This window comes from Vigna radiata, chromosome 8 (genome assembly GCF_000741045.1).
Source record: "Vigna radiata var. radiata cultivar VC1973A chromosome 8, Vradiata_ver6, whole genome shotgun sequence".
Lineage (NCBI taxonomy): Eukaryota > Viridiplantae > Streptophyta > Magnoliopsida > Fabales > Fabaceae > Vigna > Vigna radiata.
The window spans coordinates 28,803,910-28,815,392 of NC_028358.1; the positions used below are offsets into that span (position 1 = coordinate 28,803,910).

The 11,483-nt window shown below is 30.2% G+C and overlaps 2 protein-coding genes across 2 annotated transcripts; both read left to right on the forward strand.

The window, feature by feature from the left end:
• Nucleotides 1-1,595: 1,595 nt before the first annotated feature.
• LOC106771546 (E3 ubiquitin-protein ligase MARCH1) lies at nucleotides 1,596-3,765 on the forward strand. Its single transcript, XM_014657542.2, has 7 exons — nucleotides 1,596-1,805; nucleotides 1,885-1,956; nucleotides 2,162-2,229; nucleotides 2,423-2,552; nucleotides 3,133-3,213; nucleotides 3,293-3,397; nucleotides 3,478-3,765. The coding sequence occupies exons 1-7, from the start codon at nucleotides 1,644-1,646 to the stop codon at nucleotides 3,556-3,558; spliced, it is 699 nt and encodes a 232-aa protein (XP_014513028.1). The 5' UTR covers nucleotides 1,596-1,643; the 3' UTR covers nucleotides 3,559-3,765.
• A 2,283-nt stretch (nucleotides 3,766-6,048) lies between these two features.
• LOC106770468 (histidine kinase CKI1) lies at nucleotides 6,049-11,041 on the forward strand. Its single transcript, XM_014656277.1, has 7 exons — nucleotides 6,049-6,084; nucleotides 6,248-6,490; nucleotides 7,672-8,322; nucleotides 8,507-8,882; nucleotides 8,976-9,556; nucleotides 9,658-10,752; nucleotides 10,841-11,041. Exons 1-7 carry the CDS (start codon nucleotides 6,049-6,051, stop codon nucleotides 11,039-11,041), a joined length of 3,183 nt encoding a protein of 1,060 aa, XP_014511763.1.
• Nucleotides 11,042-11,483: the final 442 nt, after the last annotated feature.

Genomic DNA, 11,483 nt, shown 5'->3' on the forward strand with positions numbered 1-11,483 from the left:
TATTTAGAAACACAGAAGCAGTATAAACTTAAAAGGTTGAAAAATATTTATATTATTCGAAATTGATGTATATGATTATTGTAGATGATCATCTTGACTTTTTTTCATTAAAGGCTAAATTACTAACTTTACTCTTGTTAACTTTATATAATTAAATCTCAACACCCAGTGAATTTGGCTCCTCTAAAATGAGCACCGATAAAGTGATCGTAGAACATGATGAGAAAATCAAAATGTATTATTGTTTATGTGTATGGAATAGTAAATTGTTCACCTTAAAAAGATTAGATATTTGTGTGGTCAAAATCTGACATCGATTAAATCTATAATTTATAAGAATAATTTTAGATAATAATCATATTCTATATTTTTATTAATTATCTTATTAAGTGAATAAAATACTGAATATCTAGGTGTTTTTAAGATATTAAATACAATTGTTTATGAAAAAAGGTTTCGTAATAAAAATATAAAATAATTTTACATGTCATTAAATCATAAATCACCATAGTAATTTTCTTTAACTTTTATAACAAATAACAATATAAAATTATTTTACACTATTTATTTATTTAATACTTATTTATTTCACAAGGTATTAAGAATGTGAATAGAGGAAATAACATTATGTGCTTAGCTTGACAGCAAGATATATTAAGATTAACAGTTTCATTTGTTAATTATACTTCATCTAAAACAAAACTCTGTTTATTAAATTTTTTGTTAAATCAAAAATAATTTTAATGCGAATGTATAGCAAACAAGAAAATTCAAGGATTTTTTTTTAAATTTTTTGTACATTTTAAGTATTTGTTATTTAACCACAGAAATGTGAACTGAAAAAATAATCTGACAAAGGAAAAACATGTTCAATGGTAGAAGACAAGGAATACTCGACAGAAATTTATAATGTATATTTTTCTCACGGAAGGATAGATTCAATGCATTTTTCTCCCCAAAACTGCTATATGTTACAAAATGCTTTAGCAATAATCAATATATATATATACTTGGTTGAAATCAGCTGGTCGAAAAATGGTTGCATTTAGCAACATTCTTCTTTCTGCTTGTCTCTGCTTTCTTTCATTTACCATAGCCCATGACTTGTTCTCCTTGTTTAAGCAAGGAATTCTAGAAAACATTAATGTTGTTGTATGTTTTTTTCTCTTAATTTGACTTTCCTAAATCCTCCATGCCTTCCAAAAGGAGGTTTTGTTTGACCCTGCCTTGCAACTTCTCTTTCCCTAATTTATGGGGTCAAATCTACCCTTTAATTTATGTCAACATATTTACATAAAAGGGAGTTTAATTTCAATTCATTATTATATGGTCAATTAATCACAATTTTCTATTGGGTAAATTTTAAAAATAATTATTATATTAGTTAAAAAATTTATTGTAGTTGATAAAATAATATAATCTTTTTTTATAGTGTTAGTGTATATATTTATCGTAAAGTAATTAAAAATTGAGATGAAAGCATAAGTAAGAAAGGTTGTATCAATATTGACAGATTTATTTATTTTAAGAATGATACGAGGGCAGTATTGGAAGTTCAGTGTTGTGTAGTTTTATATATAAAAGTTGAGATTTTGGAGAGAGGAAAACAGAGTTTGAAAACCAAGGCTGAAATTTTACAAGAAATGGAGGTCTCTGTGATTGCAAGAAACATGGAAGAAGTTGTGTTGTTGGTTGATGATTTGAAATCGGTTTCTGGGATTTCTCGCTGTAGAATATGCCATGAAGAAGAATTTGAGAGCAGCAAAACCTTGGAAGCTCCTTGTGGTTGTTCGGGGACAGTGAAGGTAAATCCAGATTTTCTTGACCTCGTATGTGTTTGGTTTACTTGCGACAATCGTCTCATCTGCGTAATCTTTTTTCCAGTTTGCTCACAGAGACTGCATTCAGACGTGGTGCAATGAGAAAGGAAACACAACTTGTGAAATATGTCTCCAGGTATGAACCATGAAGCCTTGGAAAATGTTTCTTCATTCGGTTTCAATCGATCATGATTTCTTGATGATAAACAAGGAGTTGTCTGTGATCCCTTTTTCTTTTTAGCTTTTGGGTCAATTAATTTTTTTTAAATGAAATATTCTATTATTATTATTTCATGAACTTGTCTGCTTCAATAGCATCATTCATATCCTTGCTTTTGCAGCAATACGAACCTGGATATACAGCGGTTCAGAAGAAATCGCAAATAGCTGATGCAGCAATGACCATTAGGTACATATTTTTCCATTTAATACAATTTTAATTTTCCTGGTTGCAACCAGGGAGCTTATGTGTCTTGCAATTAATTATTTATCCTTAATCGTATCAAATTTGTAAAATGTGGCTCCTGGACTAAGCTAAGTTTGGTATAATTTTTGATGATTTATAAAAACTGTTTGCTTAATGTTGGTGTATTACATTACAGGGATAGCCTGCAAATTTCAATGACTGAACAAGAACCGTTAAACGCAAGAATAGTTGAGGGAAACAATTACTCTGAATGCACATATGCTGCAGATAGAAGCGCGGCCTGTTGTCGATCCCTGGCTTTAGCTGTAAGCATTATTTAATGTAAAATTATAATGTATGTATTAAGTGTTTTACCTTTTTTCTATGGATTTATTGAGAGTGCCGTTGGGCAGTCCTACCTACTCTTCTTCCTGTTTAGATTTTTTGTTTGCTAGTGGATGATGGTAATCTTAAACATAAGATTTTCGTAAATGCCATTGAACAGTGTTAAATCATAACATGATTATTTATGTTAAATCATGATTAATGGGTCTTAGATTAATTTTTAGAGAGTCAAAAACTCCTGGATTTAGTGGAGTGAATGCATTTATACCCGTTACATGGGAATTCGACCATTCAGATTTTGAAAGTGTGTTTTAGTTTAAATTTGATTTAGTCGGCGAATGCGTTGATTGAATTGACCATAAGAATTTGATTATTGTTTATATCATAAAGAGTATATTCTCTTATCACTTTATAAAAAAATATTGTCAAATAAAAATGTACATATTTAAAATTTTGAAAATGTAGAAAAAGGAAAAAACATTAAGTAAGAACACAATATAAGATTGAAAATAGTTTAGATGAAAATGTTTTAAAATAACTAGTGGGTGTTTGATTTTGCAGTTTACTCTTATCTTGCTTGTAAGACATCTTTTTGCACTGCTTACGAATGGGATGGAAGATTATCCATTTACAATTCTTACGGTAAGTAAGAACTTGACTTCCAGTTTTGTACTGAAATTAATATTTATTTTGTGAATGATTGATATTATTAATTTTGTAGGTATTTTTACTGAGGGCCAGTGGAATTATTATACCGATGTACATAATCATTAAGACGATCGGAGCCATACATAATAACATCAAACGTTATCATCATCTTCATGAGGTTTTGAAGTTTTTGATGCTATATTTTTTTCTTATGATATGCAATCAGAACTAAGAAATGATTGTTGCTCTACTTATCAGGATTCTGATGATGAGTCCTCGATATCAGATGGAGAGGAGGAAGAAAATGAGAGAGCAGATGATGCAATTTTAAGACATTGACAATGATAGCTTGTAATTTTATTTGATTTGTATCAGAGCATTATGCTGATGCTCTGTCAAATTCTACCATTTTGAGTGATAAATTTACTGTAGAAAAAAGAAATGAAATTCTGATTGAAATGCAAATAGCTTTGTCTTACTTGTAGTTTTTCCTACCAAGAACCAAACATGAAACTAGAATGGGCATGTCAGATATATCTAATGTTGTGTCTTATCCTACAGTTTATTTTAGAAGAAATGGCGAAGAGTAGTTTCATGAAATAATTTTTATTCGCATTAAAAATTATATTTAATGAGTTGACAATTTTTTTCAATAAATTATAAATTTAATTAGTCTTTTAGTTTTTACTGCTTTAATTTGGTTATTTAATTTTCTTTTATTCAATTAAGTTTTCAATTTCTTAAAAATAATCTAATTTGGTGCTTTGGTTAAAAGTAATCTTTTTAGAATTTATTCATAAAATCATTCCATCTAAATATTCAAATTACTTTTATTTTTTATATTTTTAATTTCAATAAAAAATTCCTATGGTTTGAGACAGAGTGTGTAAACACTCAAATGTCATGTTTCATCCATGAAAAAAAATTTAATATAATTGGATTATGATTATTATATATTTATTCACTTTTTAAGTTTGAATAATAAACTACGTTAAAATATAATTTTAATTATGTAGGGATTAAAAATATATTTTTTTTATTATTATTAATATATATATATATATATATATATGTATATATATATTCTTTGAAAATTACAAGAGTGATGGGAATCATGTTCATGTATTTTCACTCTAATTACTTTTAATGCATTCACGCTAATAGTATCGAGTTTAAAGCAATATTTGAAAAAAATATTAAAGTGCAAAAAAAAGGGTAAACCAACACATCATTTGTTATATTAAAGAATACCCTTCCCATATTTAAAATTACAATATATTTTACCTTTTCTATTCATATATTTGCATTTATTTCCATTTAATTAGGAATACTAAAAAAATAGTATAACCATAATATAAGGATTTATTTAGTTTATTATTTTTTTCTTATAAATTTTTATTATTTCAAATATTGGTTTTTACCCTTTTTATCCGGAAGACTTATATCAGTGTTTTTTTTTTTTTTCACTCATTTCCACCCTTTCTTTCTATTTTATTTTTGCCGGTAAAGAAAATAGGCTACGTGATTGAATTTAGATGTTGGCTTAGTTGACAAATATAAAAGAAAATATGAGAACATGTACGAATTTTTTTATGTGAAGTAAAGTATTATTTGAAAATGGATACTATTTTAAACTATTAATTTTCTTGAGTTATTTATCATCTCCAAAATTAAAATATTACATTTTAGTTTATTGTTTTGATTGAAGGAAAAAACAAGTTTCAATACACCTTTCATATTTGTTTCTATCTTATGATAATTAAAAGCCATTATTTCTGATGAGATGCTAATAAAACTCACCGAACTTTGTGTTTGTCATTGAAGATGTATTTTCATTTGTTTAATATTTTAATCAAAATAAAATGTACATATTGTTAGACATGTGTTTAAACATTTTTTTTCTTAATTATTACTTTTTAAAACTAATATAATCAAGATTTAAAATAAACTAGATTATCTCTCCTAATTGTGGCCTAGCTACCATACTTTTGCGGTGATCAAATATTTGGAAAATTTTGAGTTGAAAAATAATGAGTTTTTCCCGAATTAGAAATCAGGAAAATCCATAATTTTTAAATATAATCAGAATAAAAAGTCTTTTTTTAATTGGTGTACAAAAATTGTCATTCATATATTTACAAAACTTATGAGGCATGTTATTTAATTGCTTTAAGAACGTATATTTCATTTCCTATTATTTTCAACTTTCATCATTAAAATATTAAGAATTACCACCTTTGTATAGATTGTAGTATATAAAAACTACCAATGATATTTTTTTTACAAAGCTTAAAAACGCAATGAAATTAAGTCACTTGAATTTGTTGAAGAGTTTAAATTTCATAATGTTTGTTATTAAAAAAAAATAATGAAAATTTAACATTTAAAAGTATACATATCTGAGTGGAAAATTTTTTCTATTGATGATCATTATCATTCTGCAAAAAAGAATAGGTTGAGTCTTCATATGTCTTATGGTTGAAGAATTCTTTGATGGTTTGATTCTATATTTAAATGATGTTATAGGGCTAAAGGTTATAATCATGAGCAATTTAAACATTTGATATGAGTATAAATGAAATTAAATTGATTTATTTTTTGGTAGATGCAATAGTGAAAAATATTAAAGTTTAGATTATAGGGAATATTTTATATTGTGTAGAGAATATAAAGTAATATTTAGGGAGATATTTCCTCCTTGGTACTATTTGCACTATTTAGTATATCAAATCTCGATGAATATGAGTTTATTGAGTTTCCAATGCAGACATAGATAGACTCAGAAGCTTGTGATCATACACAGAAGAGTTAAAATAATCTCCTTTATCAATGGCCTTGAGGCCTTCATCTTTCGTCATCCTACTGGTATTTTTTATTATTTTTTCTTATCATTTTAATCATATATTCTTTTTCCTCATAGAAAAGAAAATTTAAAAATGACAATCAGGTGTAGAGTATATTATTTTTTATATTAGTTTGTTTGAAACTGTTTATGTGATGATGCTAATTATAATTTTGTATGTTTTAGGCATATGGTGCTTTGTTAATTCTGATTTTTGTGACACCATGCTGGTATGTCATAATCCTACGTATGGAAAAACATGTGAAATTGTCGAACTCAAAAAACAGTGTCTCGCAATTGCAATCAGAAATTGAACAGTTAGGTGAAGTGTTACGACCAATGAAATCATCATCAACCAACATGGCAAGATTTTTAAGTTCAAGCCTTCATGATATTACCAATGTCTCATTCTCTGATATAAAGAGCAAGGTTAGTTTATCAGTGCTACTGTGTTTAAATAATTTTCAAAAAAAAAAAGAAATTAAAACTATAAGCAACCTCTTTTAAAAATTTTATACTTTCATGTATATTATGCATGACATATTGTGTTGAAAGTTATGATAAGAATAATTAGTATAATTAAAATTTTCAGAATGAATATATTTATTGATATTCTTTTTTTATCCTTCTTCTTACTCTGTTACTCGTTTTTATCTCTTTTACTCGTTTTCTTTATTATTAGTAGTATTTAGTAGGAAAATAAAATTTTAACACCATTTTTTGACACCATTTTGACACTGCACACGTGTCAAAATGTGGTTGGACGATTTCAAATTAAAAAACAATCTTTGGTTTTTTTCTTCCAAACATACCCCTGTCTTAACTTTTTTAATTTGAAATCGTCTAATCACATTTTGACACGCGTGTCAAAATAGTGTCAAAAAATGGTGTCAAAATATCATTTTCCTATTTAGTATTATGTACAAATCAACATATCAAAACTTTTCAAATACATCATTTAAGAAAATTAATTATATATTAGTTGTAAGAAATTACGTAATTACTAATAATAAGGGTTTTTAATTAGCTTTTTTCATACATTTTACAACCCTTATGTTTATTTATTGGTTTTTTTATAATTTTAATATATAATAATAATAATAATAATTTATTATTATAGTAAAGAAATGGGCATGCAATTGTACTTTCACTGTACTAATAATATTGATATTATCAATTTTATTATTATAAATACTATTTATTTATTTATAAATAACATATACTTAATTTTTTAAATAACTTATTTTAAAATTCTTAATATTATAAAGCTTTAACTAATACTAAAAAAAATTAAATAAATAATAAAAATATTATAATTGTTGTTTATATATGATAATTAATATAATTTTTATATTTTAACCTTTTAACTTGTACTTAATACCAAGAAACAAACAATAAATGAAAGGTAAAAGGGAAAAGAATCAGAAAAAAGAAAAAAGAAAAAACTCAATAATGTAATCCTGAATGTTTGTAATGATTTGTATCGAACGTAAAACATATTGTTATTTATAATGATAACAATAATCTATAGTTAAAGTTGTCTTTTTCATAGTAAGCAAGTTTTTGGTGGTTTAAACTTGGGAAAAATTTTGCTTTGTATTGTGCTACAGGTGGCTCCGTTTCTGTTTGCAGCATTTGAGACAATTCCATACTTGGCCGAAATCTCATACATAGGTGTGGAAGGTCTCTTTTTCTCGTATTACACTCATAATCATCAAGTTCTTGCTATGTACTGCAACTCATCATCAACTTCTGTTGCCTCCAACAAAATCTTCATTCAACCTGTGAACCCTGAAACTGGAGAGCTTCATGGTGAACCCAAAAACATGCTATCTAACCCCTTTATCAATGCAAGTTGGATTGGTGAAGCACTTAATGTATCAACTGGGTTTTCCTCATTCAGAACCAAATGGGTCAATTCTGATCTTTTGTTCCTCACTTCAGCCAGAATCATCACAAGAGGACTCATCTCTCTTGGCTTTTCTGCAACGCCAATAACTCATTCTGTCACTCGCATTGACCAACAACATGGCACAAGCTCCTATTTAGCTACCAAAGATGGACAAGTTGTTGTGCCTGGGATTCAACTCACCCATTTCCTCATTTCTAATGATACAGTTTCGTTTCAATCACTCAATGCAAATACTACTAATGGGGTCACTGTCTCATGCAGGGATGAAACTGCTGCTTCTAGTTTCAATATTAGAGATATTGCATATTCAATTCACTGCTACACCATCGATATAATGGGAATCGAATCGGTACGTCTTTATATTTGTAAGGAGATATTTACGTTAAATCGATTTCAATATTGTGATTTCCTGTTACGCCTGTCAGGTATACATGAACTTTGTAATCTTTTGAATGGCAATGAACATGTCTCATTTGAAAATGTTCAAATAATAATGAAACGTCCTTTTTTTCTTTGGTTTGATGAAATTTCAGGTGTATGTGTTGGCTGTCCCAAAAGAAGGATATGCAATCATTGATGGGAATTACAAAGAAAAGGGATTGATAGTGTTTGTGGCAACAATGGTCACTATATTTATAGCTTTCTTCAGTTTCCTATACGTAAACTGCAGAGCCTTTAGGCGAGAAATGCATTTGTGTGCCTCACTGATCAAACAGTGTGAAGCCACCCAACAAGCTGAGAAAAAGAATATGAACAAGAGCACCGCTTTTGCGAGTGCCAGCCATGATGTTCGGGCTTCTCTCGCAGGAATCACAGGTTTGATAGAGATATCTTCAGAGTTGGTAGACCCGGGTTCCGAATTGGAGACCAATCTCAAACAAATGAATGGTTGTACCCAAGACTTACTAGGTATGTAACTGTTACAAATCATATATCTATGGTGGTTGTTAATTGTATTTAGAAAACTGATGCTGTCATTGTTTACTCTCTGTACTGTATTAGGACTGTTGAATTCTATACTAGACACAAGCAAAATTGAGGCAGGAAAAATGCAACTGGAAGAAGAGGAGTTTGATGTGTTCAATCTCTTAGAAGATGTAGTTGACTTTTACCATCCTGTGGCTGCGAAGAAAGGTGTAGATCTGGTGTTGGACCCTTGTGACGGTTCTGTAGTGGGATATTCACGCGTGAAAGGTGATAGGGGCAAACTAAAACAAGTTTTGGGAAATTTACTGAGCAATGCTGTTAAATTTACTGATGAGGGACACATAGCGGTACGCGCATGGACTCGGAAGCCAAAACTACTGCAGAACTCCTCCACAGTCACTTTTAACCAGTTTGGTTTCAAGCAATATTTATCATGCTTATTTCGTAACAAAACTCAACCACGTAGTGACGTCGAATCCACGCGTTCAATCCAAGAAGATCCTCATTCTATGGATTTTATATTTGAAGTGGATGACACAGGAAAAGGAATTCCTAAAGAGAATTACAAGTCTGTTTTTGAGAATTACGTCCAAATCAAAGATACTTCTCTTGGCCAAGGGGGAACTGGCTTGGGACTCGGGATTGTGCAGTCGCTGGTAAGTATTACTGATTGCCAACAATTGTTAATCATCTGTTCATTGTGCCACATAGTAATTGTTTCAAAAGTTGTATAAAAAATGTCATGTGATTTTATCAGGTGCGTTTGATGCATGGAGATATTGAAATTGTGGAGAAGGATACGGGTGAAAGAGGGACATGCTTCAAGTTCAATGTGGTTCTCAGTGTATGTGAGAATGAGGCAGTGTCAGATGGTGTTGGTGGTGGATCAGGAGACAGAATAATAGAATGTGAGGAGGAGCAGCAGACTATGCAGGCTTCGTGTTCTGGTTCTTCTAGAATTTGTGCCATGAGTCCTAAGTTACGAATATGCAGCTCTAGTCCAAAGCCTGAGGCTTCCCTTGTGGTTCTTTTGATTGTTGACCAAGAGCGACAAAGGACTTCACAAAGGTTCATGGAGAGGTTAGGGATCAAAGTGAAAGTTGTGAATACAGGAAAAGGTTTGTTTAATACTCTGAGGAAGATCAAGCTGAAGGCTAAGCATTCCAGTGGCCAAAATTCTCCAGCTTCTTCGGATTTGAGTTATTGGTCTACACCTCATAGTTCTCTCGACATAGCCACAAGAGTTTCTTTGAGTTCTATGGAAGGAACTGAGCACATGCCTTTAGTTTTCAAGAAAACTGATGTGGGAGCTTCTCCCGGTTTCATCCTTGTTGTGATTGATGCAAATGCAGGACCATTTTCTGAGCTTTACACGATTGTGTCTAACTTCAAGAAAGAGCTTCGCAACCCGTGTAAGGTTGTGTGGTTGGATAAACCCTTTATGCGTAGAATCAACTTGAAGGCCCTTAATCAAGATGACATCGTCACATCCAAACCATTTCATGGTACTCGTTTGTTCCAAACCATAAAGCTCCTTCCTGAATTTGGTGGTTCTTGGCAAAGCAATTGTAGTAGAGCTAAGAGGGAAATGGGTAATGAGAAGGTTGATGATGGAGAAACACAACAAGAGATTGGAAAGTCATCAGGGTCTGAGAAAGCCTTGAGGGGTAAGAAGTTTTTGGTTGCTGATGACTCTGCAATTTTGCGCAATATAGCTTCTGCTACTCTGATTTCTCTTGGTGCAACCGTGGAGCAATGTGAGAATGGTGAACAGGCTGTGAGGTTAGTTGATGAGGGTCTAGCTCGGGAATATCCTCATCCTCCTTACGATTACATCTTAATGGATTGTCAGGTAAATGCATTATTTTAAGATTTTGTTGGAAGAGCTTCAAATAATGATCATTATTTTATGACTGATATAACTTTTAATGATTGAACAGATGCCAATAATGGGCGGTCTTGATGCAACAAAGTGGATACGAAAGATAGAGAAAGCTTATGGTGTTCGCATTCCTATCATTGCATTGACTGCTGCAACAGAAAGAATAACGATAGAGAGTGGAATGGACTATCATATGGATAAACCCATTAACAGAGAGGATTTACTTAAAGCCATCACATATATAAATGGTAAAGTCTGACACAATGGACATCTATATATATATATATATTGAAGAATAAGATACTGAAATTTAACTGATGTAACTGAAGGAGTTGAAATTTAACAATAGACTAAAAATTAAAGTTAAATACTGCTAGAAATCTTATTTTACTATTCAAGCAACATTAATTCCAACATTAAAACAGGTTTAGTGCTTTTATGAAGAAGAAAAAAAAATACTTTTTAATGGTCTGTTTTGTGATAATTCATTTACTCCATATGGGGCAAACTGGATAAGCATGGTTATGGAGGCTTTCTTTGAAAAAAAAATCAGCACGACCATGGTAGTTAACTACCTAACTATATTTTTTATAAAGAATAAATGTTTACTGTTTGATTTTAAATCTTGTTATGCTAACAGGGGCATATCAACACTAAACATTAAAAGTGGACTCTAAAGTTAATTAAATGTGGAGCAAAAT